The sequence below is a fragment of the Elaeis guineensis genome, chromosome 5, assembly GCF_000442705.2.
Source record: "Elaeis guineensis isolate ETL-2024a chromosome 5, EG11, whole genome shotgun sequence".
Classification (NCBI taxonomy): Eukaryota; Viridiplantae; Streptophyta; class Magnoliopsida; order Arecales; family Arecaceae; genus Elaeis; species Elaeis guineensis.
In genome coordinates this window covers 127,407,923-127,431,815 of record NC_025997.2, presented here as the reverse complement: position 1 = coordinate 127,431,815, position 23,893 = coordinate 127,407,923, and the positions used below count along the sequence as shown (strand labels likewise).

Sequence of the window (23,893 nt, the reverse complement as noted above, 5' to 3'; positions counted from 1 at the left end):
TATACCATTGACCAAATTCTAGCAGAAGTCCACAGAAACAGGAGAAGTGTGCAGTGGTATATTGATTTAGTAAATTAATTTATTTCCTAGGTAAGTGTTGTGCTTTATAATACTGGAAGAGAGAGAGAGAGAGAGAGAGAGAGAGAGAGAGAGAGATTCTTTTTGTAGTAGCAGTACTTCCACAACTAGCAATTTTTTGGGTCTTTTTGGAAGCAGGAGCTTGGCTTATAACTTGCAGTAATTCTCTCTAGACAATTTAACCATTGTCTGCCTAACAAATTTACCCAACAATCTGATTTAGGAAAGAAAACACTGTTCGTAATAGATCTCCATCAGAAAGATTCTCAATAAGCAACAAGAGAATGTTATGCATAAATTATGGTCCAAAGGAACTAACAGCTTATACAACATTTCCTTAGTCCTCAACCAAGAAGATCACCCCATCACTGCGACTGAAATTATGTGTCGTATGATCCACCACCTGACCCAAAAAAAAAAAAAAGAAAGAAAAAAAAAAGCAGGAAACAAAAAGATTCATTATAAAAGGAGAAAAAAAGAAGAGGCACATGCATGACAACAAGAAAGTATGAAAGCATTTCAATACAGGGTTCAAAGAAACATCACTAGAGTCAATTATTACAACTAAGTCAATGCTGTCCATTCCAGCATGTCTAAATTGCAATGAAGAATTTTGTGGTCAACATGATGAGTAAGTTCAATTTCACTACGCACCAATGGATTTTTAAGGTTTCAGTTCCAGCCCCATTTTGCCTAAAGTGGCCTTGGCCAAGACATCAATTATTCAAGGGTCCATTTCAGGTTCAGTTGAACCACAAAAATCTGCTCAATCCTTGCATGAAATCCTCCTGACTAGAGTGGACTAGCTATATGTAAATTCCATCTCCTCATCAACTCTATGTTATAAAACATATTCCAAGATCGGACATTGTTAACAGTTAAAGGTGCTCTAAAGGAAAATACCTAAAATATATTATACACCAACCAGCATTATGATAACAACTCTGTAATTTACCTATCTAATTACTATGGATGATAATGACATCCAAAACTGCAGTTTCTTTTAAAAAAAAAATAAGAAAAAAGAATCTTCTTTCATTATATCACATAAGGTTTTTGGATTATCTACATTACCCATAGGCCCATTTTCTACCTTCCCCCTTTCACCTCGCATGATATTTAAAGCAACTCTTATGTTCCTTACCATAAAAATGTTTTGTTCGACTCTTCTCCCCCTTTACAACCCCTCCATAAAACTTGAGGTAGCTGTTACTCATCTGCTCTGAGAGCTTCATCAATTAAGATGAAGACATGATGTTCTAAAATTTCAAGGCACTGTTGTATTAGAGTACAATGTTTTCAATGGATGATCAGCCAACCTTGTTGCTTCTTGAATTAATTTTGATGATTACAAAGTATTTAAAGGGGTTACTAATGATTTTGGCTTAGAAAAAGATTTATTATTTTTCAGAAGTAAAATCATAATTTTATCAAGTCCTAATTCGAAAGCCTCAAGAGCAAGAACAGAAGATTTGTGATCTATTGGAGGAAATTTTACAATTTTTGGATGTATATTTTGAAAAAAAATAATGTTTATAAAATTGAGTCGACCCCATGAGTCGACTCATGTCAAATGGGGCTGAACAGCATGCTGTTTTTTAGCTGGCACACCCAATTGAGTCGACCCCATGAGTCGATCCCTATGCATGAGTCGACCTCTGTTGCTGTGTACGCCAAAATTACAGAACAATCATTTTCTGTTCTGTGCCACAGTAGTCGACCCCATGAGTCGACTCATATGTATGAGTCGACCCCTGTGACGAAAAAATTCCGTAACGGTTAGTTTTTCAGCTCGTTTTGACGCATTTAATGCTCATTTAATGATCTTCAATGGCTCTAAAACTACTCAGATCACTCTCCACTATCATTTGAAGCTATAAAAGGCACTTAAAGGAAGGTTTTAAAAAGATTTTTTAAGCATTCATTTCAGCTCTAAGCAAAGAGCCTTCTTGAAGTTAAAGAAGCTTTCATTTTAAGTTCACCAACCCCTGAAGAGCTCATTCAAGTCTTCAACAATCTTGAGGAGAATCAGAAAAGCTTCTTCATTGTTGTGTAAAGTATATTTAAAGCTTTATTTGCTCATTAAAAGAGCTACATTTGTATTTCCGTATGATTAACTGTTATACTCTATTTTTGAGTTAATCTTTAATTTTGGAAGAGTTCCAAAACGTGAAAAGATTGATCCGAACCTTGAATCGGATTGTATTGGGTTGGTTTGTATCCGAAAAATAAGTGTTCTAGCTTGTGATAGCTAGAGTCGAAGATACCGACGTTGTATTCTTGTTGAATACGGTTTAGTGGATTTGAATTCCCAAGTAGGAACTTGGAGAGTGGATGTAGGTGCAAGATTGGCACCGAACCACGATAAATCTTGATTGTTTATGGTGTGCTTACTTGTTCTCTATCTTATTTTCTTTTCCTTCTTGCACTCTTGCATCTAATATCTTCACTTTGCTTAAATCACTCACTTCAACTAACTTGCCTTTTATTACTTAATCCTTGTGGTTCTAGATTAATTTTTAATTTTCAAAAATCCAATTTACCCCCCTCTTGGGTTGCATAGCTGGGCAACAAGTGGTATCAGAGCCCGGTGCTCTAGCCCTACTTTGATTTAACCATCAAAGAGCTAAAGATCTATGGCAACTCAAGTTGGTGCTTCACTAGCCGAGGGGCAGTCCACAAACCGACCTTCACTTTTCAATAGATCAAATTATACCTATTGGAAAGCTCGGATGAAAATCTTTATTTAAGCACTTGACTATGATATGTGGAGTATCATAGTAAATGGACCACACACACTCACTAAAATAATTGATGGTGTGGAATCAACCAAATCCAAAAAAGAATGGGATGAGGTTGACAAGAAAATGACTCAACTTAATGCAAAAGCCATGAATGTTATATATTGTGCTCTAGATGCTAATGAATTCAATCGTATTTCAACATGCATGTCAGCTAAGGAAATATGGGATAGATTAGAAGTAACTCATGAAGGAACTAATCAAGTGAAGGAATCAAAAATTAACATGCTTGTGTATAAATATGAACTCTTTAAAATGGAGCATGATGAATCAATAACTGAAATGTTTACTCGTTTTACTGATATTATTAATGGTCTAAAAAGTCTTGGTAAGTCTTATTCTAACAGTGATCTCGTGAGAAAGATTCTTAGGTCTTTATCAAGGACTTGGGAGGCCAAAGTGACCGCAATCCAAGAAGCCAAAGATCTGAATATCTTACCCTTGAAAAAGCTTCTAGGATCGCTAATGACACACGAGCTAAGCATGAAACAACATCAAGAAAAAGATGTCAAAAAAAAGATGACAATCGCCCTTAATCCACTGCTCAACTTGATGAGGAATCTGATGATACGAAAAATGAAGAGCAGGATGAAGAAATGACCCTCATTATTAAAAAGTTTAAGAAATTTTTGAAGAAAAGAAGATAAGGAATGAGAAAGAGGCCACCTACAAAAGGAGAACATAGCAAAGAGAAGGATAAGGAGCAACCCCTTATTTGTTATGAATGTAAGAAGTCAGGACACTTTAAATCTGAATGTCCACAACTTAAGAAGGGTCTCAAGAAGTACAAGAAAAAGGCTACGATGGCTACATGGAGCGAAAGTGATGAGTCTAGCTCCGAAGAAGAAGATTCAAATAAACAAGCTAACTTGTGCCTTATGACACATGAAAATAAAGTAAACACTGAAACTCCTAATGACTTTACCTTTGAAGAACTTCATAAAGCGTTTTATGATCTAATTGATGAACTAAAGAAGCTAAGGATAAAGAACAAAGAATTGAAATCAAAGAATCAATCTTTACTAAAAGAAAATGAGATTATTTCAAATGAAAAATCAATCTTGTCTCAAGAAAATCTGAACTTAAAAAATAAGATTGCCAAATTAAAACCAATGGTTGAAAAGTTCACTTTAAGTTCGAATAAACTTCAAATGATACTTGACAATCAAAAGGCCATTTATGATAAAGCCGGTCTTGAATATAACCCTTTAAAGAAACAAAAACTTCTGAAAAATATCTTCGTAAACTCATCATGCAATAAGTTTTCAAATATTACTTGCTTTAAATGTGGTAAAGTAGGACACAAATTTTATACATGTTTTTCTAACAAATCTGAAAATTCTAATATGAAGAAAATATGGATTCCAAAAGGAACCATTGTGACTAACTAAAGAGGATCCAAAAAAATTTGGGTACCTAAAGTCAAAACTTGATTTTTGTATGTAAGTGTCTTGCATCCCAAAGAATAAATCAAAAATGATATTTTGATAGCGGGTGCTCAAGACACATGACTGGTGATGAATCCCAATTCATCACACTTGATGCTAAAGATGGAGGGATGGTCACCTTTGGAGATAATGATAAAGGAAAGATCATTGGTATAGGTAACATTGGTATCACTCCCTCCAAGTATATTGAAAATATTTTATTAGTAGATGGTTTGAAACATAATCTTTTAAGCATCAGTCAATTTTGTGATAAAGGATACAAAGTTATTTTTGAATCTTCATTATGCATAGTAACTAATCCTATTGATGAAGGCATTAAATTTGTGGGGCATAGACATGGTAATGTCTATATGGTAGATTTGAATGATCTTTCTAAAATAAACATGCAATGCCTAGTAGCCTTGAATGCCAAGATTAATGAAACTAGTTGGCTTTGACATCGTAAGCTTGCACATATTAGCCACTTTCAAAATTTATTAAAAAAGAATTGATTACCGGCTTACCCAAATTGAATTTTGAAAAGGATAGAATTTGTGGTGCATGCCAACTGGGTAAACAAACAAGAGTCTCATTCAAATCTAAAAATATTGTTTCAACTTCTAGGCCATTAGAACTATTGCATATAGATTTATTTGGACCCACTAGAACTACTAGTTTAGATGGAAAACGATATGGCTTTGTGATTATTGATGATTTCTCTCGTTTTACATGGATCTTCTTTTTGGCACATAAGGATAAAATTTTTCATGTGTTCTCAAAATTTTATCGAAAAGTCACTAACGAAAAAAATTTTTCAATTCAAAATATTCGAAGTGATCATGAAATCGAATTTAAAAATCAAGATTTTGAAAAATTTTATGATGAAAAAGATATTGACCATAACTTTTCAGCACCTAGGACACCCCAACAAAATGAAGTAGTAGAAAGAAAAAATAGAATCTTTGAAGAAATGACCCGTACCATACTATGTGAAAGCAACCTCTCAAGATATTTTTGGACGGAAGTAATTAACACGGCATGTTACATATTAAACCGTGCTTTAATTAGACCAATTTTAAAGAAAACTCTCTATGAGTTTTGGAAAGGAAGAAAACCAAACATTGCATATTTTCATGTTTTTGGTTGCCGATATTTTGTTTTGAACAATGGTAAAGAAAGACTAGAAAAATTTGATGCAAAATCTGATGAAGCTATTTTTCTTAGTTACTCCTCTTCTAGCAAAGCTTTTAGAATTTTCAACAAAAGAACTTTAGTAGTAGAGGAGTCAATACATGTTGTTTTTGATGAAACTAACGATCTTCCTTCAAGGAAGAATGAAGGTATTGATGATGCAGATCCTCTTATAGAAGGGATGAAGGAGATCACCCTAAAAGACTCAACAATTCAAAATGAAGAAGAACATGAAAACAAACAAGAGGATGAAAGTGAAGAACAACAAGAACAACCTCAAGGCTCAAATGATCTACTTAAAGAATGGAGGTATGATCACAATCACCCCAAAGAATTGATTATTGGTGATCCTACACATGGAGTAAGAACTCGTTCCTCTCTTAGAGATGCATACAATTATTTTGCATTTGTTTCTCATTTTGAACCTAAAACCATAGATGAAGCTGAAAAAGATTATAATTGGATAAATGCAATGCAAGAAGAACTTAATCAATTCGAAAGAAATAATGTATGGACTTTAGTAATCAAAACCTAAAAATTATCCAGTAATTGACACAAAATGGGTATATAGAAATAAACTGGATGAATATGAAAATGTAATTAGGAATAAAGAAAGATTAGTTGCAAAGGGTTATAATCAAAAAGAGAAAATTGATTTTGATGAGACTTTTGCACCTGTTGCTAGATTAGAAGCAATTAGACTTTTACTTGCATATGCTTGCTTTATGAGTTTTAAGTTATTCCAAATGGATGTCAAAAATGCTTTTCTAAATGGATATATTGCTGAAGAAGTTTATGTAGAACAACCTTCCGATTTTGAAAATCATGCTTTTCCTAAGCATGTTTTTAAATTAAACAAAGCATTATATGGTTTGAAACAAGCATCTAGGGCTTGGTATGAAAGGCTAAGTAAATTTCTGCTTAATAATGATTTTTCAAAAGAAAATGTAGACACAACCATTTTCATTAAAAAAAATTAAGAAGATATCTTAGTTATACAAATATACATTGATGACATTATTTTTTGGTCTACTAATGAAACTCTTTGTCAAGATTTTGCTAAGCTCATGCAGGGAGAGTTCGAGATGAGCATGATGGGAGAACTTATATTCTTCTTCGGACTCCAAATCAAACAAATAAAGGAAGGAATCTCCATCACTCAAAGCAAATATACAAGAGAACTACTCAAAAGATTTGAAATGAAGGGTTCCAAAGCAATTGATACACTCATGAGCCCATCATGTAAGCTTGACAAGGATGAAGGAGGTAAAAATGTAGACCTAAAATTTTATAGAGGCATGATTGGTTCTCTATTGTATTTAACTGCTAGTAGATCAAATATTATGTTTAGTGTATGTCTTTGTGCTCGCTTTCAATCAAATCCAAAAGAATCACACTTGAATGTAGTTAAAAGAATCCTTAGATATTTAAATGGTATACAAACTCTAGAACTATGGTATTCTAAGGACTCATCAATTGACTTAATAGGATATTCAGATGTCGATTTTGCTGGATATAGATTAGATAGAAAAAATACTAGTGGAACTTACCAATTTCTTGGAGTAAACTTAATCTCTTGGTTTCGCAAAAAGCAAAATTCGGTGGCACTGTCTACGACCGAGGCCGAATATATTGCAGCCGGAAGTTGTTGTGCTCAAACCTTGTGGATTAAGCAACAACTCGAGGACTTTGGCATCAAACTCAATAAAACTTCCATAAGATGTGATAACACTAGTGCTATCAATCTAACTAAAAATTCAATTCAGCACTCTAGATCAAAATATATTGAAATTAGACATCATTTCATAAGAGAACATGTTCAAAATAATAATATAATTATTGACTATATATGTACTGAGAAACAATTGGCTGACATTTTTACCAAGACCTTAAGTAAAGATAGATTTTGTAAAATTAGAAGAGAACTAGGAATCCTTGATCTATCAACTTAAGTATCTCTCTAATTCCAAGTTCTTAATACCAAAAATTCATTGAACCAAATTTGTTGAGCTCAATTCTCATCTCTTCTTTTCTCTTAAAAGCTCAAAACTATACTTCACATGATCAATCTCTAAGTAGATACTTTTTTCTCAAAGTTTCAGATTTTTTCAAATTTTTCCATCATTCTTATGAATTTTTCTGTGCCATGAGTCGACCCCCAGAGTCGACCCTAGGATAAACTTGTAATTCTGTCAAAACCTTTCGGACGCTCTCTTTTTATTGAAAAATTTTCTTTGAGCCGACTCAGCCCTTCTTCTTCTTCCTCTTACCAAACCAAAAGCTCTCCCTCTCTTCTCCCTCAAACCGAAGATTTCTCTCAAATCTCTCTTCGTACCGATTTTCACCCTTCAAATCGTCCGTTTAGGAACCAACTTCCTCTCCTCTTTCTTCCTTGTTTGGGCGGTTCGAGCTTGTCCTAGATTCTACCTCTCTTCTCCAAATCGATGCTTCACCTCTCCAAAATCTTGATTTTTCCACTAGAATCCTTTCCTCTCTACCTCATTTAGTCTCCTAAACTCCTTGCAAGTCCTTCTTGTCCAAATGGCTCCTAAAATGAAGCTCCCATAGAGAAGAAAATCTGTTTGTGGGTTGGAAGAGACTAAGCGCAGAAAAAAAATGGCAGCCGAGCCCTCTTCTGCTCCAATCCTAGCTCCAGGTCCTGCTTCAGCTTCTACACAGTCCCCAATCAGTCCAAGCAAGGTACCTCTCTCTGATCGAAAAGTAGAACCTGAGAAGAATATAGATTTCAAATTTTTTGAAACAGAAAGATTCTCTATTGGATCAAAGATTAAAAATTAAGGATGAAAATTTTACTGTCTACTGAAAAAAAACACTTATGTTAATCTAGTCAGACAATTTTATTTGAATTTAAATTACTTCAATGGAACAGTAAAGTCTACAGTGAAAGGTGTTGATATTATTCTTGATCTTTTGCATTTGGGACAAATTCTGCACTTGCCTTGTGAAGGCTATACTAATATGGAGCTCCCAATTAAAGAAGAAGAAATTAATGTTATCTTAGGAAAAATTTTTACTGGAAGTTTGAATAAATTAGAAGCAAAAATTCTTTCTGTTGAAATGAGGCTTTTACATCACATGGTAACCAAACTGTTTGTCCCTAGGAGTGGCAGACATGACCTCCTATCTGGTAGAGACATTTGCATCATGTATCATGTGATCACTGAGACCCCCTTGAACCTTCCTGCTTTAATGTTTGAGGCCATGAGGGAGACCCTGAACAGGTCTAAGGCTCACTTGCCTTATGGTATGGCACTCATTCTGATCTTTAGGAGGTTCGGAGTCAGTTTTGAGGGGGAGACAGTTACTAGGTTGTCTCATTTTGACACCATCAACTGCCACACATTGCACCGCATGAATTTTTCAAAGACTGATGGCGATTGATCAAAGGGTGTCGAGGAAAGAGCATAGGAGCCAGCTGAGGAGAGAGTAGAGGAGGAGAGACCGTCTTCACCTCTTCGTGATCATAGAGCATCTCCTGATATTCAGTTCGTATCTGATCACGAGGCTGGTCCCTCAGAGTTAGTGAGGAGGTATACTTCAGTTCCACAGTCAGGGAGCATGGTACATCCTTCAGAGTTCAGACTTACAGATGATCAAATTGAGTTGATGTCCCAGCGTGTTGCCTCCATTTTATCTCAGCAGTTTGCCACCTCGGTCTTTACTTAGAGGTCGACATCTCAGAATGATTCAGATCAAACTTTGATCCCTCATATCTCTACTGTTTTTCAGATGCTCACAGTTCAGTCCGTACGACTTGAGGAGCTTGAGAGATATGTTCTGAGACTGACGGACAGAGTTTTAGACTTGCAGGGACAAGTTTTAGCCTTAGCCCATCCCCAGCCGCAAGAGAACATCACGGAGGTCTCAGACCTATCTACAGAGGCGGCTAGACTTCGAGGAGTTTTAGAGAATAGATTTGACTTTTTGAGGAGAGAGATCAGGGGCTCCAGTGAGACTGCCTCTACTCAGTTTAGTACCCTGATGCAGTCTGTGTCGAGAGCTTTGGATCTTTTGAACACCATCAGACTTTTTCTTCTAGTATAGTCTGTAGCTTCCCAAGCTCCAGGATCCTCTCGCCCCTCTACTCGTGCCGGTACTTCTATCCGTGGCCGAGGCAGACGTGGTCGAGGTCGTGCCCATGGATTTGATCCTACATCTCCTCATCATATCTCTGACTCTTCAGATTCTGATCCCTTTAGTCATGATATCTATTAGATCTAGAATAGTTAATTTTTTTTTATTTTTTTCTAGGATCTATCCTATGGCCTTTGTATTTTGTTGGCTGATTGACTCTTGAATAGTTGTTATCCATAATTTTTGTATGATCTATGTATTTTGACTTAATGTATTCAGTCACATTTTGATATATACATTTTTTATGCTTTGAATTTCAATGAATGTCTTTGAATTAATGTTTATGAATGGGATCAATTAAAATATTTTAATTATAAGATATGAAAAATGACTCTTTATGTGTGATGAAATATTATGAATAGCAATATCTTCTAAATAAGTAAATTGATATGTCTTTTATAATTGCTATAGTGAGGGGGAGTAAAGAAATAAACAATGAAAGAGGAGGAGTAAAAAAATAAAATATGGTATCAAAAAGGAAAAGTAAAGAAAATATGTTCTTTATGTTATCCTTTTTTTTTCTCTCTTCAAAATTCCTTAAGATTTTAATTGATGCTGTCAAAAAAGAAGAATAAAGAATCAAAAATCGAGATCGAACAATAAGCAATAGAGAAATAGAATTGAGAGCAATAAGCAAAATTGTCAAAGCAAATGTGTTAAAAAATCAAAATTATCAGTAATTTTCAAAGCAAATAATCTAATAAGCAAATTTCAAATTGATCTTCAAAATACTCATGATGCATTTCATTCAAATAACTGATTATGATGTTTAAGTGATGCATCTTCATAAATTTGAAATTTATGTTCAATGCTTTATATATGTTATACTCTGCTTTTGCTCAAGTGTTTTGTCATCATCAAAAAGGATGAGATTGTTGTTTCTTGAATTGATTTTGATGATTACAAAGCATTTAGGGGATTACTAATGATTTTGGCTTGAAAAAAGATTTATTATTTTTCAGGAACAAAATCATAATTTTATCAAGTCCTAATTCGAAAGCCTCAAGAGCAAGAACAGAATATTTGTAATCTATTAGAGGAAATTTCACAATTTTTGGATGTATATTTTGAAAGAAAATAATGTTTATAAAATTGAGTCGACCCCATGAGTCGACTCATGTCAAATGGGGCTAAACGGCACGCTGTTATTTGGCTGGCACATCCAATTGAGTCGACCCCTGTACATGAGTCGACTCTATGAGTCGACTTCTGTTGCTGTGTACGCCAAAATTACAGAACAATCATTTTCTGTTCTGTGCCACAGTAGTCGACCCCATGAGTCGACTCATGTGTATGAGTCAACCCTATGAGTCGACCCCTGCGATGGAAAAACTCCATATCGACTGATTTTTCAGCTCGTTTTGGTGCATTTAATGCTCATTTAATGATCTCCAACGGCTTTAAAACTACCCAGATCACTCTCCACCATTATTTGAAGCTATAAAAGGCACTTAAAGAAAGGTTTTAAAAAGATTTTTCAAGCATTCATTTCAGCCCTAAGCAAAGAGCCTTCTTGAAGTTAAAGAAACTTTCATTTCAAGTTCACCAACCCCTCAAGAGCTCATTCAAGTCTTCAACAACCTTGAAGAGAATCAGAAAAGCTTCTTCATTGTTGTGTAAAGTGTATTTAAAGCTTTATTTGCTCATTAAAGGAGCTACATTTGTTTTTCTGTGTGATTAACTGTTATACTCTATTTTTGAGTTGATTTTTAGTTTTGGAAGGGTTCCAAAACGTGGAAAAGCTGATCCGAACCTTGAATCGGATTGTATTGAGTTGGCTTGTACCCAAAAAACAAGTGTTCTAGCTTGGGATAGCTAGAGTCGGAGGTACCGACGTTGTATTCTTGTTGAATACGGTTTAGTGGATTTGAATTCTCAAGTAGGAGCTTGGAGAGTGGATGTAGGTGCAAAATTGGTATCGAACCACTATAAATCTTGGTTGTTTGTGGTGTGCTTATTTATTTTTTATTTTATTTTCTTTTCCTTCTTGCATCTAATATCTTCACTTTGCTTAAATCACTCACTTCAACTAACTTGCCTTTTATTACTTAATCCTTGTGGTTATAGATTAATTTTAAATTTTTAAAAATCTAATTCACCCTCCCTTCTTGGGTTGCATAGCTGGGCAACAAACCTCTTAGTTGATAAATCATAAATTTTCTCAGTCAGAAGGGAATGAGCTACAGTTCAACTATTAAGTTCCATAAATAATGGGAAGAAGTAGTTATTTGTTAGTAAGAACTGAAAGGTGGTGTCACTGGACATTCAAGAATTGGAATTTCATGTCCAGACTTAGCTGAGCGGACAATGTACCTTTGTTCCTGCTTCCAACTAAAGCAAATTCCACTTCAATAGCAGGAAAGAAACTTATGAACATCAGATCTATATAAAGGTCTCATAGCAATAAAATTTAAAATAGCATTAGAAAAAAAAAAACTGTTCCAATTATTAGGAAAAAAATAGAAGAAAATACTTACATTAGTGTCACTTAGCTCTAGATTATAGAAATCCATAGCTTTTGCCTTGAACAACGGACCTGCATGCCATGTCCCAACATTAAGCTTCAGAAATTTGGGACCAGCAACTCGAAAAATGCAAACATCATCAGGATGAGGAGGCATATAATAATGGCCACAGGTTGATTGCACGGGTTTTCTGCCATCCTCTTTGCTAGAATTGCTTTCATCCAATATGGAAGCCTTGGCAACGCCAAGATACCACTCTTGCCCACCAACAGAACCAAGGCACTGGGTTACATTTGCGTGATGAGTGATCTTAGAAAATTTAAGTACTCGATCTTCTAAATGCATTATATAGAATCTGTTAAGAGCAAAATATAAACCATCAATGCAACAGTTTTAGCAATTGCTTGGGAGATCAGACTCAAAATTGCACATCAGTGCAGAAATGTCAACCTGTGTCAATGAGAACTTAAGCCCTACATGTCCATATTGGACATTGACATACTCACTCTAAAAGCTCTAAGATTTGCATAGCTAAAATACATGTTAGAATTCCATAATTTAGGGACCCAGTGTGCTTCAGGCAGTCATAAGTCATGGCTGTGTAAAATAGAAGAAACTTCAGCATAGATCCTGAGATCAACCAAATATGTGATTCTGATGCTACTTGCACAAAAATATCGGGCTTAGTTCCAGAAAAATAAGAACAGGAACAAACTCAGACGTGCTTATAGATCAAGGAATGACTTTATATGTTGAAAAGCCTACGTTCCAAGTTCAAGGTAGATGTGGAAAGAAGTGCATAAAACGATTATTTATGATGACATGCAATCTTGTATCCAAAGGCGGTCAACAAGTTGACAATGCTGACTGATATGCATCCACATGGATACAGAGTTGCATGAGACTATTTCAGAACCATTCAAATTCCAAAGCAGCCACTCATATCCTTCTTGTTTAATCATTGTCGTAAAGTCTAAGAAATAATATAGATACGCCACCATGAAATTTGAAAAATGTAACACCTATACCAATATGATGGCCAGGCAAAAATTAAAACTGAAAAAAAAAGAGATCATAAAGTTCCTTTTATGCATCTAGTCAAGTCCAAGAGCAAGACACAATAAGACATTCCAGCTGCAAACGAAGGAACTTGGCTACTGTTGATAAAAGCTCGGCATGTCAAAACATTGATGTCAAAGAGGTAGTTTTTGTTTCAATATTTCCTTAAAACCTGCAGAATGATAGATTCGGTGATACAATTTTTAGAAATCCAACGCAAATATTGAGTCAGCCACTCATGAAATCAAAATTCCTACTAATTGTGAAAATAAAATACCTTCTTAATAAAGCGGATTTTGGATCAAATGGAGAATTTTGCAAAAAGAGTTTAAAAAAAAAAAAGAGAGACAGACACTATTGCCAGAACGAGAAAAAGAAAAGAAAAAAGAAAAAAAAATCCAGAAAACTACCTGCCTCACTAAGTTCATCATATGAATAATAAAAAGTCTAAAAGAGACCAAGATTTTTCTTTCCTTGGGGTACCGCGATGGAGCTCCAACTGGGCATCATGGGGCCCGTACTGTTGTCCGTCCGGCGACGCGGAGACCACCTGACCGAACTCCGCGAAGCTTGCCGGAGTCGCGTCGAAGGGCTTCAGCTTGACCATCTTTAAGGCTTTGGAGGAGGAATCCATCTGGATCGCAAAGAAAAAAAAAAAAAAATTTAAGAAAACCGGTGCCGCAATAGACGACTTTATTACTGTCAAAATTCGGCGAACGAGAGAAAAGAAGGGTTTCCACACGTTTTCTTCTTTTTTTTCTTTTTTTCCCCTCAAACCTTTGATGGTTGCGAAGAAGAAGAGGAAAGGCGGCGGAATTGAAGACAAGGGCTTTGGGTATGAGGAAACGATAACATCATGCTACAGACCAAACAAACTCAAGCCGCTAATCTCAACATCCGGGGATACCAGAACAGTGAGTTTTAGCGCATCCCCCGTGTCAAAATCCGACAATTTTACCAACAATATAAATATTTACTAATTTTAATAATTAAATTAATTGACATTGTCAAAATATTGTAACGGCATTCTGTGGTACACACCGAAAGTCTGAAATTTAAAAAAATAAAATAAATAAATAAATAAAAACCATTTTGCACATTCTCAAGTTGCAAACTTTGTCACCACTATTTCAATATTAACGGAGATGCTAATAACAAGTATGTTGTCCCCTCAAAAAAATAAAATAAAATAAAATAATACATCCAGAGGAGTATGGTCATATATGCAGCAAACCATAGTCGCTCCTTCTTGTAGAGATGCATAGAGATAAGTACTCAATGAATGAGATTCATAAAAATAAGTGGTTGCGATTGACTGCATACACAATCACATGATGCACATAGGGTACAATTTCTCCTAGAGTAAGGAGATGTGGTATCACAGAACATGATATCACAAGAGATTTGTCTATATGGATGATATCATTAAGAGTTATATGCTGCTACCCATGCTCAATGCTATTCCCAATTATGCAAATCCAAGAAGTTAGCATATAGCACATAATATGCGAATGATTTACATTTTATTTTTAATCAAAATTTTAAATCTTATAAAATAGAAATATCGCTGCTCTGTTGTCCTGACAATTATCCCGCATCCTAATATATATCCTCTAACTCTCTTTACTTCTTCTTTTCCTTCTTTTTTTTCCTTTTCTTTTTCTATTTTCTTCTTTCTTTTTCTTATCCTTTTTTTTTTTTCTCTTTCCTTTCTTCCATCTTTATTTCCTTTCTTTTTCTACTCTCTTCATTCTTATCATCTTGCTTCCTCTTCTTTTTTTTCTTTATATTGTTTATTTTCATCTTCTTCTTTTTTTTCCTTCCCCTTTCTTCTTCTCTCTATATATGGATGGATTTCGAAGATTCAACCTCATTTCGATGCCGTTAGAAACAGAATGAGATGGACGGAATGCCTCCGATATGATATAAAATCTTGCTTCTCACCACTTCTCTTTGATGAATCGATTCCTACTAAGTTATAGCCTCTTTTGCTTTGAGAAAATTATTCCATCCTAGCCTGCATCAAATACCAAACTGGCACCCTAATTGAAACGAAAATTCCTCGAAACCTTACTGACTGATTATTTCATCCACTAACAGATCTTGACTATCATCTTACAATTGTGTAACCAATTACAAGAAATCAGAGTACATTTTCTGCTGCATAAGTACAGTGCTGAGTTTTATCTAAATAGCACAGACAAACATAACTTTTCCGTGCTTGAACAAGTGGGATGAAAGACTATGGAATTCCAACATCTAGTTAGGAGCATTTAACAATTGAATAATGTACAGGCACTCCAGAGATCAGATGCCATCGTGGCTTTGTGGCACAGCAGGCATCTGTCTGTTCCGGTGCTCGAAGAGCCATAGCTTCTTAATTCTATTCAGGAAACATCACGAAGTCGGATTAGAGGGAGGGATCCCATGCTTTTGGAACCACTCCGGCATATGAAATCTTTCATATAGTACAGGCCTGACATCCTTCTGGAGAGAGAGGTGCTTAAGAAGAGGAAAAACCACCCCCATAAGCTGAAATCAGAACACGATAAGAAAAATATGAGATTTGAAAGATAAAATATAATCATAGTTATGAGATGCTCATTATCACAAACATAAATTAGCTTTCCCTTCATTAAATTGATTAGAAGGTTCAAATTCTTCTTACCTGTTCATCATAAGGCTGTCCAGCAGAAAATGGAACACATGGTATTCCATTCGATGGCTGCAGCAAGAAGCTGAATGGGTTGTTATCAACAATAACAGTTCGGCTGAGATCTTTTGATAGGCAAGTAAGATCTTTTACATGTTCCCTGTATTCCCTGGTTTAAATAATAGAATTAAAAAATTAAAAGAATGAGTTAATCCAGAGTGGAAATGATTACAAGAATCACTTGGTGTAGAATGCATTCAAAATTAATTGGATACGCAAGTTAAACAAATAAAAATATACATCATAAATGTAAATAGAACGGGTTGTCGTAGTGGTAAAGGAACTCTATAGTATACTCTATAGTATGTAAGTGTATCGGGGACCCTGATACCACATTGGAAATCTAGAAGCTGAGGTAAATCTCCTAATTTTATGCTCACAAAGTTTGATGCGCCTTAAGAAAATACAAACACAAGAGGACTTCTCAGGTAAAATGAGCCAGGATGATGATTGCACTAGAAACAGCCAATATTTTCAATGCCCATGTATTCTTGTACCTTAAAAAGTTGAGGGCTATGTTTTCATAGATATAAAAATAATAAATAGATGAGGTAATCTCTTGGCATTGGACATTCTTTAGGTACTGCAGCACGGTAAACATATTTGCAAACCAAGCACAAGTTTCAACATATAGAAACTGGCAGACTCAATGCATCTAGATACCAAGTCCAGAATGCATCTAATCTCTACATCCCATCTAAACAACCAAGATCCAGATCCTGGCATTCACTTTTGGAAGGTAAACAGTGGTCTCGACCCAAAATATTCTGCCACATGAAATTCTTTTGGCTACAGTGCAGTGGTGGCAGATGAAATACCATATATGCTTCAGTGGGCTACAGAATTTTTACTTATGAACTCTATTCATATGCAGTTGGTCCCAGTTGGCTGAGTCCACAAACCTGCACAGATTTTGTAATTTACTAGATTTGGCATATGATCTTCTTAACTGCCAACTACATTACATCCATGATGATTTATAGGACAAAAAGAGAAGCTGAATTAACATTTATTCATGGATTATTAGACAAGTAAAAGGGACCGTAAGATGGGTAGTCATGATAAGATATGTTCTTCATAATCGCTAGTCAGCACTTCATGTGGCATGAATCATAAAGATTTTATAGTTATATTTCCATGTGAATTGGCTGAGGCTTGCTTCTTCTTGCCTAGACGTTCATATCTTGAGAACCGCAGGTTTTGAGACTTTGCATAATATGGAAATAGAAAACAGATAATCTAAGCCAAATGGAAGAAAGTAAATTAGCAGTCACAGGGTTATCAAAGAAAAAAATAGAAAAATTCGAACAGAAAAACATCTGATCTAAAAGAAAAACATGCATGAAAAATGTTGATTCTGTAAGCTCAGATAGAAATGATGGTAAAAGCTTATAAAATTATTCATGATAATAGATTTTTTTTCTTCGTTTTAACTAAATCCATTAACTGTAATTTAAATATCATCATAAATATACTCTATACTGCAGTTGCCCACAAATAGGACTTAATAACAACTATTATATTAATATAACAAAAACTCTCCTGGAACAATAAAACATCATCCCCGAAGATAACTCTAAGAGATGTACAGCATCATATAGTTAACCTCCAATACCGTTTTGTTGGTCTTCAGCTCATCATACAAAAGCCATCAATCAGACTTTATATATCTTCAAATGGGTGAAAAAATAGAGATAATTATGTAACTTGTGTTACTTCGAGTTCCCTGTCACATGGGTCTCTCTGCCAAAAGTGAACACATGAAATTTATTGTTGAACGTAAAACAGACTCCAACTAGATCTCCTAGGTACCTCAAGGGATCACAATTTTCAACCTTCCACCATCAACAAATTCTCAAGCTACACAATCAAAAAGAGAAACCATCTTGAAACGATCCACCATTCAGTCAAAATGATCAAAGAAAGGCAAGAAGAGTGAAGTCATTCCCATCCCTGTCCAGTCCAAAGGGTCCAGAGTTCTTTCATAAACTTTTAGTCAAAGTCAATGAAGCTTTAAATGTAGCTTGGTGAATGTCGGGACAATAATAAACCAAAAGGATTTGGTCAAGATTGAAATTATTATATTAACTAATATCACTTCAAAGTATCCTCTACACTGTTAAAGTCAAACAACAACAACAAGCCTCAGAAAACAATAGAAAAAGGTATATTTCAAACAAATAAAATCAAGTCTAAGAGTAGCTGCAGCTATCGTTGAGATAAGCATAACTTACGTGCTAACTGTTGCAGGCCGATAAAGACGAAGACTAAATCTATTTTCAACATCAATTCTATCAACAAGTGGTCTAGCATAACCTGAAATAACATCAAAGAATGAAACTTCGAATGCAGTAAGGATAAAAAATTGAGTTAAGCAAGGATGGCCCATCAATAAAAATATTAGATGAAAATCAGACCTTCAAGACCAGCAGTAAAGAGAACAAGATCTGCAAATTCACTAATTTGACATAGGAACTCTTGCAAACCAGGACGCTCGAACACAGTAACATGATTCACCTTTTGTTTTCCTTCGACTTCCTTCAGCTCAGCAATTTCAATTTCAAATAAGTTCCTTTTAGACAATAAAAAATAGGCAAACAGATAAATAAGAAGAAAGAATTTAAAAGACAACTACCTTATCTATAGATATGCATTCCAACTCAAAACACTTGAGACCAGCTTCAATAGCCTGGCTACGCACAATGGCAGGCAGGCTAGATGTCTCGTATGCACATACTAAAGTCTCATCCAAGTCAAGCACTATCTGCGCATTTATTCTAGATTGGAGTTAACAGGAAGGATGCATAAAAAAACTGAGTTGAGGCAGCAGCAACCATAAGAGGAGAATATGAAATGACAATTTCCACTCTGATACAAGAAAAGAAAAAAAAGTATATTATGTAAACAAAAAAAGTATAAAGAGAGCCAAGCAGTGAGAAATGAACAACAAAAGAGTAAAGTAAATCAAAGAAGGTTTTCTCCGGTCAACAAAACTTTTGAGGAATTTTATGAGAAAATGCTTGAGTTCTAATTCCCTCTCTCAAACTTTTCTTAACCCAGTCATTCTAGCTTGCCTTAATAAAATCTCTTTTTTAAAACTGTGATTGTTATCTGTTGCATAGTTCTTGTTATATACACACCCATGTTGTATCCAATCATAACTCCATAAACAATATGCTAGCAATCGAATATCACAGATAGATACATTAAGGTGACTGGAGTCAACTATCCCAAACATGAACATTGAGGCAAACAAGATTTTCCGGAAGATAAATATAAGTAAGAAAGGGTTGAGACATAAAAGATCTTGCCGCCCCACAAAATCTAAATCAATAGATAGGTTTTAACCTCTTGCAAGTATTACATAATTTAGAGGAATATCGTATATAGAAAAGTTGCTTCGCTTGGCAATTGCTTAAGGTATAATTTATGTGTTTGATGTTCCCTTATAGAGAACCTCTTCCCCAACCAATTGTATTCCTTAAATCCTCCAAGGCACTGAATACCACTAAAGAGAAAGCACTTGGATTTAGAGGGATGAAAAAGCTAGATGGTGCACCCATATGATCTATAAATTTAAATAAAATGCTAGACCATATAAACCTCGACGTATTGATGAAGTTGATAACAATTTATCCTATATAATGTGGATAAAAATATTAATGTCATGTGATAAGGCACTTGGATTTAGGGGGATGGAAAATTTAAATGGTGCAACCACATGATCTATAAATTTAAATAAAATGCTATACCATATTCAGCTTGACCTACTGAAGAAGTTGATAACAGTTTATCCTATATAATGTAAATAATGTATTGGTGTCATATGATTCAATTTTCTCATGATCTTATATTCTTATTTTCCATTGCCACTAGGAACAGGCATGAATTTTCACAGGAAAGGAAAAGAAGTTAGAGAGAATATACAATCAACAGAGAAAACTTTTAGAGTGGAATTCTTAGATACAAAAAGACTAAACAACCCTTCAGCTAAACAATATTCAAACTCATGAATGGACCTACAATTGTGCGAAGTTCTTTTTGAACATCAAATTACAGACACATCTTCAATTCACGCAATTTTTTGTGGTTTGCTTTATATTGTATCCTATGGCTGTCATATTTAAAAAATAAATCACTGGAAAAGAATTCTGAAACTTTCTTCAAGTTATTTCCAAATTCCAACATGTTAGATTCCTTTTCATCAAGTGTTTTGTTCCCCAAAGGGCCATATGTAGCCAAGGTCATTTCACTTTTAAACCCTCAGTTTTTAGGGTAAAAACAAATTACCTGAGCGGCTACAAGAAAGCATCCTATTAGTGAAGTCCAAAAGTTCATGCTATAGCCTGTATAAATATCACTTTGTTCTAAAAGCAATGGACCTTCCTCCCAAAAACATTCATGATTCAATCATTCAAATTCTACAATGCCAACCCACCCCTACATTCTAAATTCAAGTAATTAGTTAGTTCTAGCTATAGTCACCAAAGAACATGTGGAAGATCTCTCAAGTCAAATGACTAAAAAAATCAAAGAATATAAAGGGATAGCTAAAGCATTGCAGAATTAGATCACTAGAATTCCCAAGATTTTGCTAAATAAGTAACACAATCATTTGTTGCAACAATAACATGCGACGAGCCACGGCATATTTCTGGTATGGCAAGATAGAAGTATTAAGTTATAAAGACAAGCTTTATGCTCCCCTTCCTGGGCCTCAAAGATCACATATTGGTGTAAAAAACAAGTTTATGACTCATTCTCGATGCTCCTAGTTTTGAATTCAGTAGCTATCATCAAGCCATCTTATTTCATTCTCTGTTTCAAGAACATCATCAAACAAATCAATTAATTTATTTGTAACCATAAAACATTGATTGGGTGCCTAAGAACTTTGCCATATGCCATTGATGCTTGGAAGCCAAAACAACAAGACATCTTTATTCCATAAATATGGGATAAGGGTCCAACTTGCTTTATTTTCTATCCACTTTCCATCCTCTAGCTGACCAGTGACATGGTAGCAGTACGTAGAACATTTTTTGGACTAAATCAGTGGTTTCTACTGTTGGGTGTACACAGATTGTGATAAGACTTCAAGCCTCTAATATATAGCACCCCCTTATGATACTCTTAACCAAACCTTGTAACTGAAAATGGGAAAAGTCAGTACCAAAAGTATGCCATTTTTTACATTTCATCTATCTTAGAAAGTAGCATTCTTTTCAGCTGCTGTCCAGTTCTGCATCATCACCCAACACCACAATTGGTGAAAGGGGGTTGTTTTTTTTTGGGGGGGTGGGTGGGGGGGGTTATGATTGGTGAAAACTGAAAAGGTTTGTAGTGGTGTGAGCATGTTGCGTTAGTGGTGGTAGCATTGGCAGTACTCCTATCAGCAAATAGAAATCCAAGGCCAAGTGAGAGAAGAGGCAAAATCTGAACTAAGTCAAATGCAATTTTGATCTTGTTCATGACCATCCTCCCAGAGCATGGAGCTCATTCCCTGCTTAACCCGATGATGTTACTCCTCTAAAACTGATCTTGAATTGCCCTTTATTTAACTATGCACTTCCCAAAACCCACCAAATTACACCTTGACCAGCACTATCCATTGTGTGATGGTCAGACAACATCAGCCGAAAAAGCGAATATGTCTAAGTATTCAACGCTTCATCCTAAAACCATGCCAGTAATTGGAATCAATCATCACACCACCTTTTAGAATCCAATAATTATATCCAGCCCCTGAAGCTGCAAGTGGTGAAATTCCGATATGGAACTAAAGGAGCACAGATGTTACAGGCACTCAAAGCTCCCAAAAGAATCTAAAATTGGTCGAAACTCCAGAGAATACATGATTGGATCCTAGCATCGTTCCGGCTTAATGACCGATCTCCGAATTCTAAATAGAACATCCGGATCCAGAAAGCTCACAAAGATCATAAGTAACCATCAAATATAGACTAATCGCACGAAAACTGGATCCTTCTAACTACTCTTCCTTCTAATCGAAAATAAAAAAATCACTAGTAAAGATGCAGAAAAGCAACAAAAGGTGGGATTTTTATTAAATTCAAGGATAAAAGTGGGCTCCTTTCTTCCATTTTTCCCACAAGAGGACCAGAGACGATGACATACCGTGAGCTTATCGAGAACCTCAGGGGAGGCGGGGGAGGGGTGTCAGTGGGTGCCTCGGCGGGGAGGGGCTTGAAGGCCGGGGAGGAGGACGAGGAGGAGGAGGAGAGGAGCGGGTGGCGGAGGCCGACGAAGGAGAGCACCTGAGCCCAAGACGGCGTGCCCCTCAGGATCTGGAGCAGGATCTGGAAGAGGAAGCCCAACCACCCCAGCACCGTCCGCCACGCTTGCCCCGTCTTCGTCCTCCGCCCGGCGGCGGCGTAGACCTCGGCCGCGGCCAGCTCCGCCATGAGATCCCCGAAGGGGTAGGAAGAGGACGGGAGTCAGGGGAGTGAAGGCCGAAAGGCGTCCACGTGGCGGAGCGTTATTGGAACCGCGAAGCGGGGCAGGATACGCCGCAGGGAATGGGGAGAAGGTTCGGCCCGGAGGAGGTGAAATGGAGGAGAGAAAGGGAGGCCAAAATCGCGAGAGGGGGGTGGGGCGGGGACACAAAGGGAAGGCAGCAATCATGGCGTGGGGACGGAGGTGGGACCCACCGCTCGGTGGTGGTGCAGGATTTCTTTTCTTATGTTTTTATTTATTTTTAGAAACACCCTCAGATGGATGTTCCGGGTCGCTCACGGCCATTCACCGGCAATGCCGGAGAGAGAGAGTTGAGGTTGGTTCGGGCGACAGCGGGTCGGTTCAGTCTCGGTCCGAATCCTTTTTGACTCAAGAGCATCGCCTGCATTATTATTATTATTATTATTTTTTAACAAACAAGCATTCACATCATCCTAATATAAATAAATTTCAAAAAATTAAAAAAATAAAATATTTTATAAGACACGGAGATACATCCGACCTTAACATCCAATTAAATTACTACGTAAGAAATAATCCAATCAATGATCAACCCAATCAATGATGTTATTTATTTTTTAAAAAAATATATTAAACAGACGTCACAATAAAATTATAAAGAATATCACCTACTACTTCCTGAACTTATAATATTTTATTAAAATAAATTATATATTTTATTTTTAAAAATAATTATGTTAAAAAAAATTATTATTTATTGAATTGAGCAAATCATACACTGTATATCCAATCACAACCCTCTATGATGCAGCCTATACATTGCACGGGGACATATGCATCTCTGGATGATGGTGGACAGTAATCAAATAATATACATCATATTCAATATATTGTGTTTATGAACTGTCCTGCTTATTTTTTTTTTTATACAGTAAGAAAAGTAATTTATAATTTCAAAGATATACCATGGAATGTGATGCTTATTTTCGTCATGGGGTTTTCATGGGTGGGGCCTGCAGCTGAGGTGGAAGGTCGAAGAAGTCCAAAGCTCGGCCTTTTGCATGGAATGATGGAGAGCACATGCTGGAAGCTTTTACTTTTCCGCTACTTTTATGGACGTTGGAGGAAATCCAACTCAGAGTTGTTGAATTTGGGATATTCTATTATTTGTTTATTATTGATGGACCAGTACAAAATTATTGATTTCATTGCATCTCCTAACTGGCTTTCTAAGTGGCAGTTGTATATGGCACGGGATTCGTAGGCTGGGGTTCTTCCAGTGGGAACAAAGGAGCGACAAAAGCAAGCCATGGTCTGTATCCAACCGAAATCATGACTAGGTTCAGTGGTATGCACGTGTTTGATGTATTATTTTTGCATGAAGTTAATGAGATAGGGGGTGTTTAACTAAGGCCTCTATAAGAGCAACCATGATGTGAGGGAGTGCATTATTAGCCACCATAAACTCCAATTTTGACCGGGAGTCAAAGTCAGTCAGCCATCGGGCAGCTGGTTCCAAGATATAAGAAGAATGTATTGATTTTAGCGGAAGAGGTGGAAGAAAGA

At 36.0% G+C, this 23,893-nt stretch overlaps 2 protein-coding genes across 3 annotated transcripts; both read right to left on the bottom strand.

Moving 5' to 3' along the window:
- Positions 1–296: 296 nt before the first annotated feature.
- Positions 297–14,108, bottom strand: LOC105045829 (uncharacterized). 2 transcript variants are annotated; one of them, XM_073258471.1, is made up of 4 exons: positions 13,954–14,108; positions 13,652–13,810; positions 12,130–12,474; positions 297–481 (listed from the first exon to the last, which is right to left on the bottom strand). In XM_073258471.1, exons 1-4 carry the CDS (start codon positions 14,032–14,034, stop codon positions 416–418), a joined length of 651 nt encoding a protein of 216 aa, XP_073114572.1. In that variant the 5' UTR covers positions 14,035–14,108; the 3' UTR covers positions 297–415. The 2 variants fall into 2 exon arrangements, with proteins under 2 accessions (XP_073114572.1, XP_073114573.1); XM_073258472.1 differs by having other exon boundaries at positions 13,919–14,058.
- Positions 14,109–15,234: 1,126 nt separating this feature from the next.
- LOC105045830 (uncharacterized) lies at positions 15,235–22,517 on the bottom strand. The gene is given in 7 exon segments (XM_010924251.4): positions 15,235–15,708; positions 15,845–15,998; positions 18,124–18,205; positions 18,307–18,427; positions 18,525–18,653; positions 22,028–22,053; positions 22,056–22,517. Coding segments are annotated over 7 exon segments (906 nt in total). The 5' UTR covers positions 22,315–22,517; the 3' UTR covers positions 15,235–15,573.
- Between the last annotated feature and the right edge of the window lie 1,376 nt (positions 22,518–23,893).

Bases quoted from the DNA above. Each gene is read 5' to 3' on its own strand.
- LOC105045829 (XM_073258471.1), bottom strand. From the start codon at position 14,034: ATGATGTTATCGTTTCCTCATACCCAAAGCCCTTGTCTTCAATTCCGC. The intron at 12,475-13,651 runs AGGAAAGAAAAA...TTTGCTCTTAAC, and splicing joins AGCTCCATCGCGGTACCCCA to AGATTCTATATAATGCATTT. The intron at 482-12,129 runs GTAAGTATTTTC...TTTTTGGGTCAG, and splicing joins TAGAGCTAAGTGACACTAAT to GTGGTGGATCATACGACACA.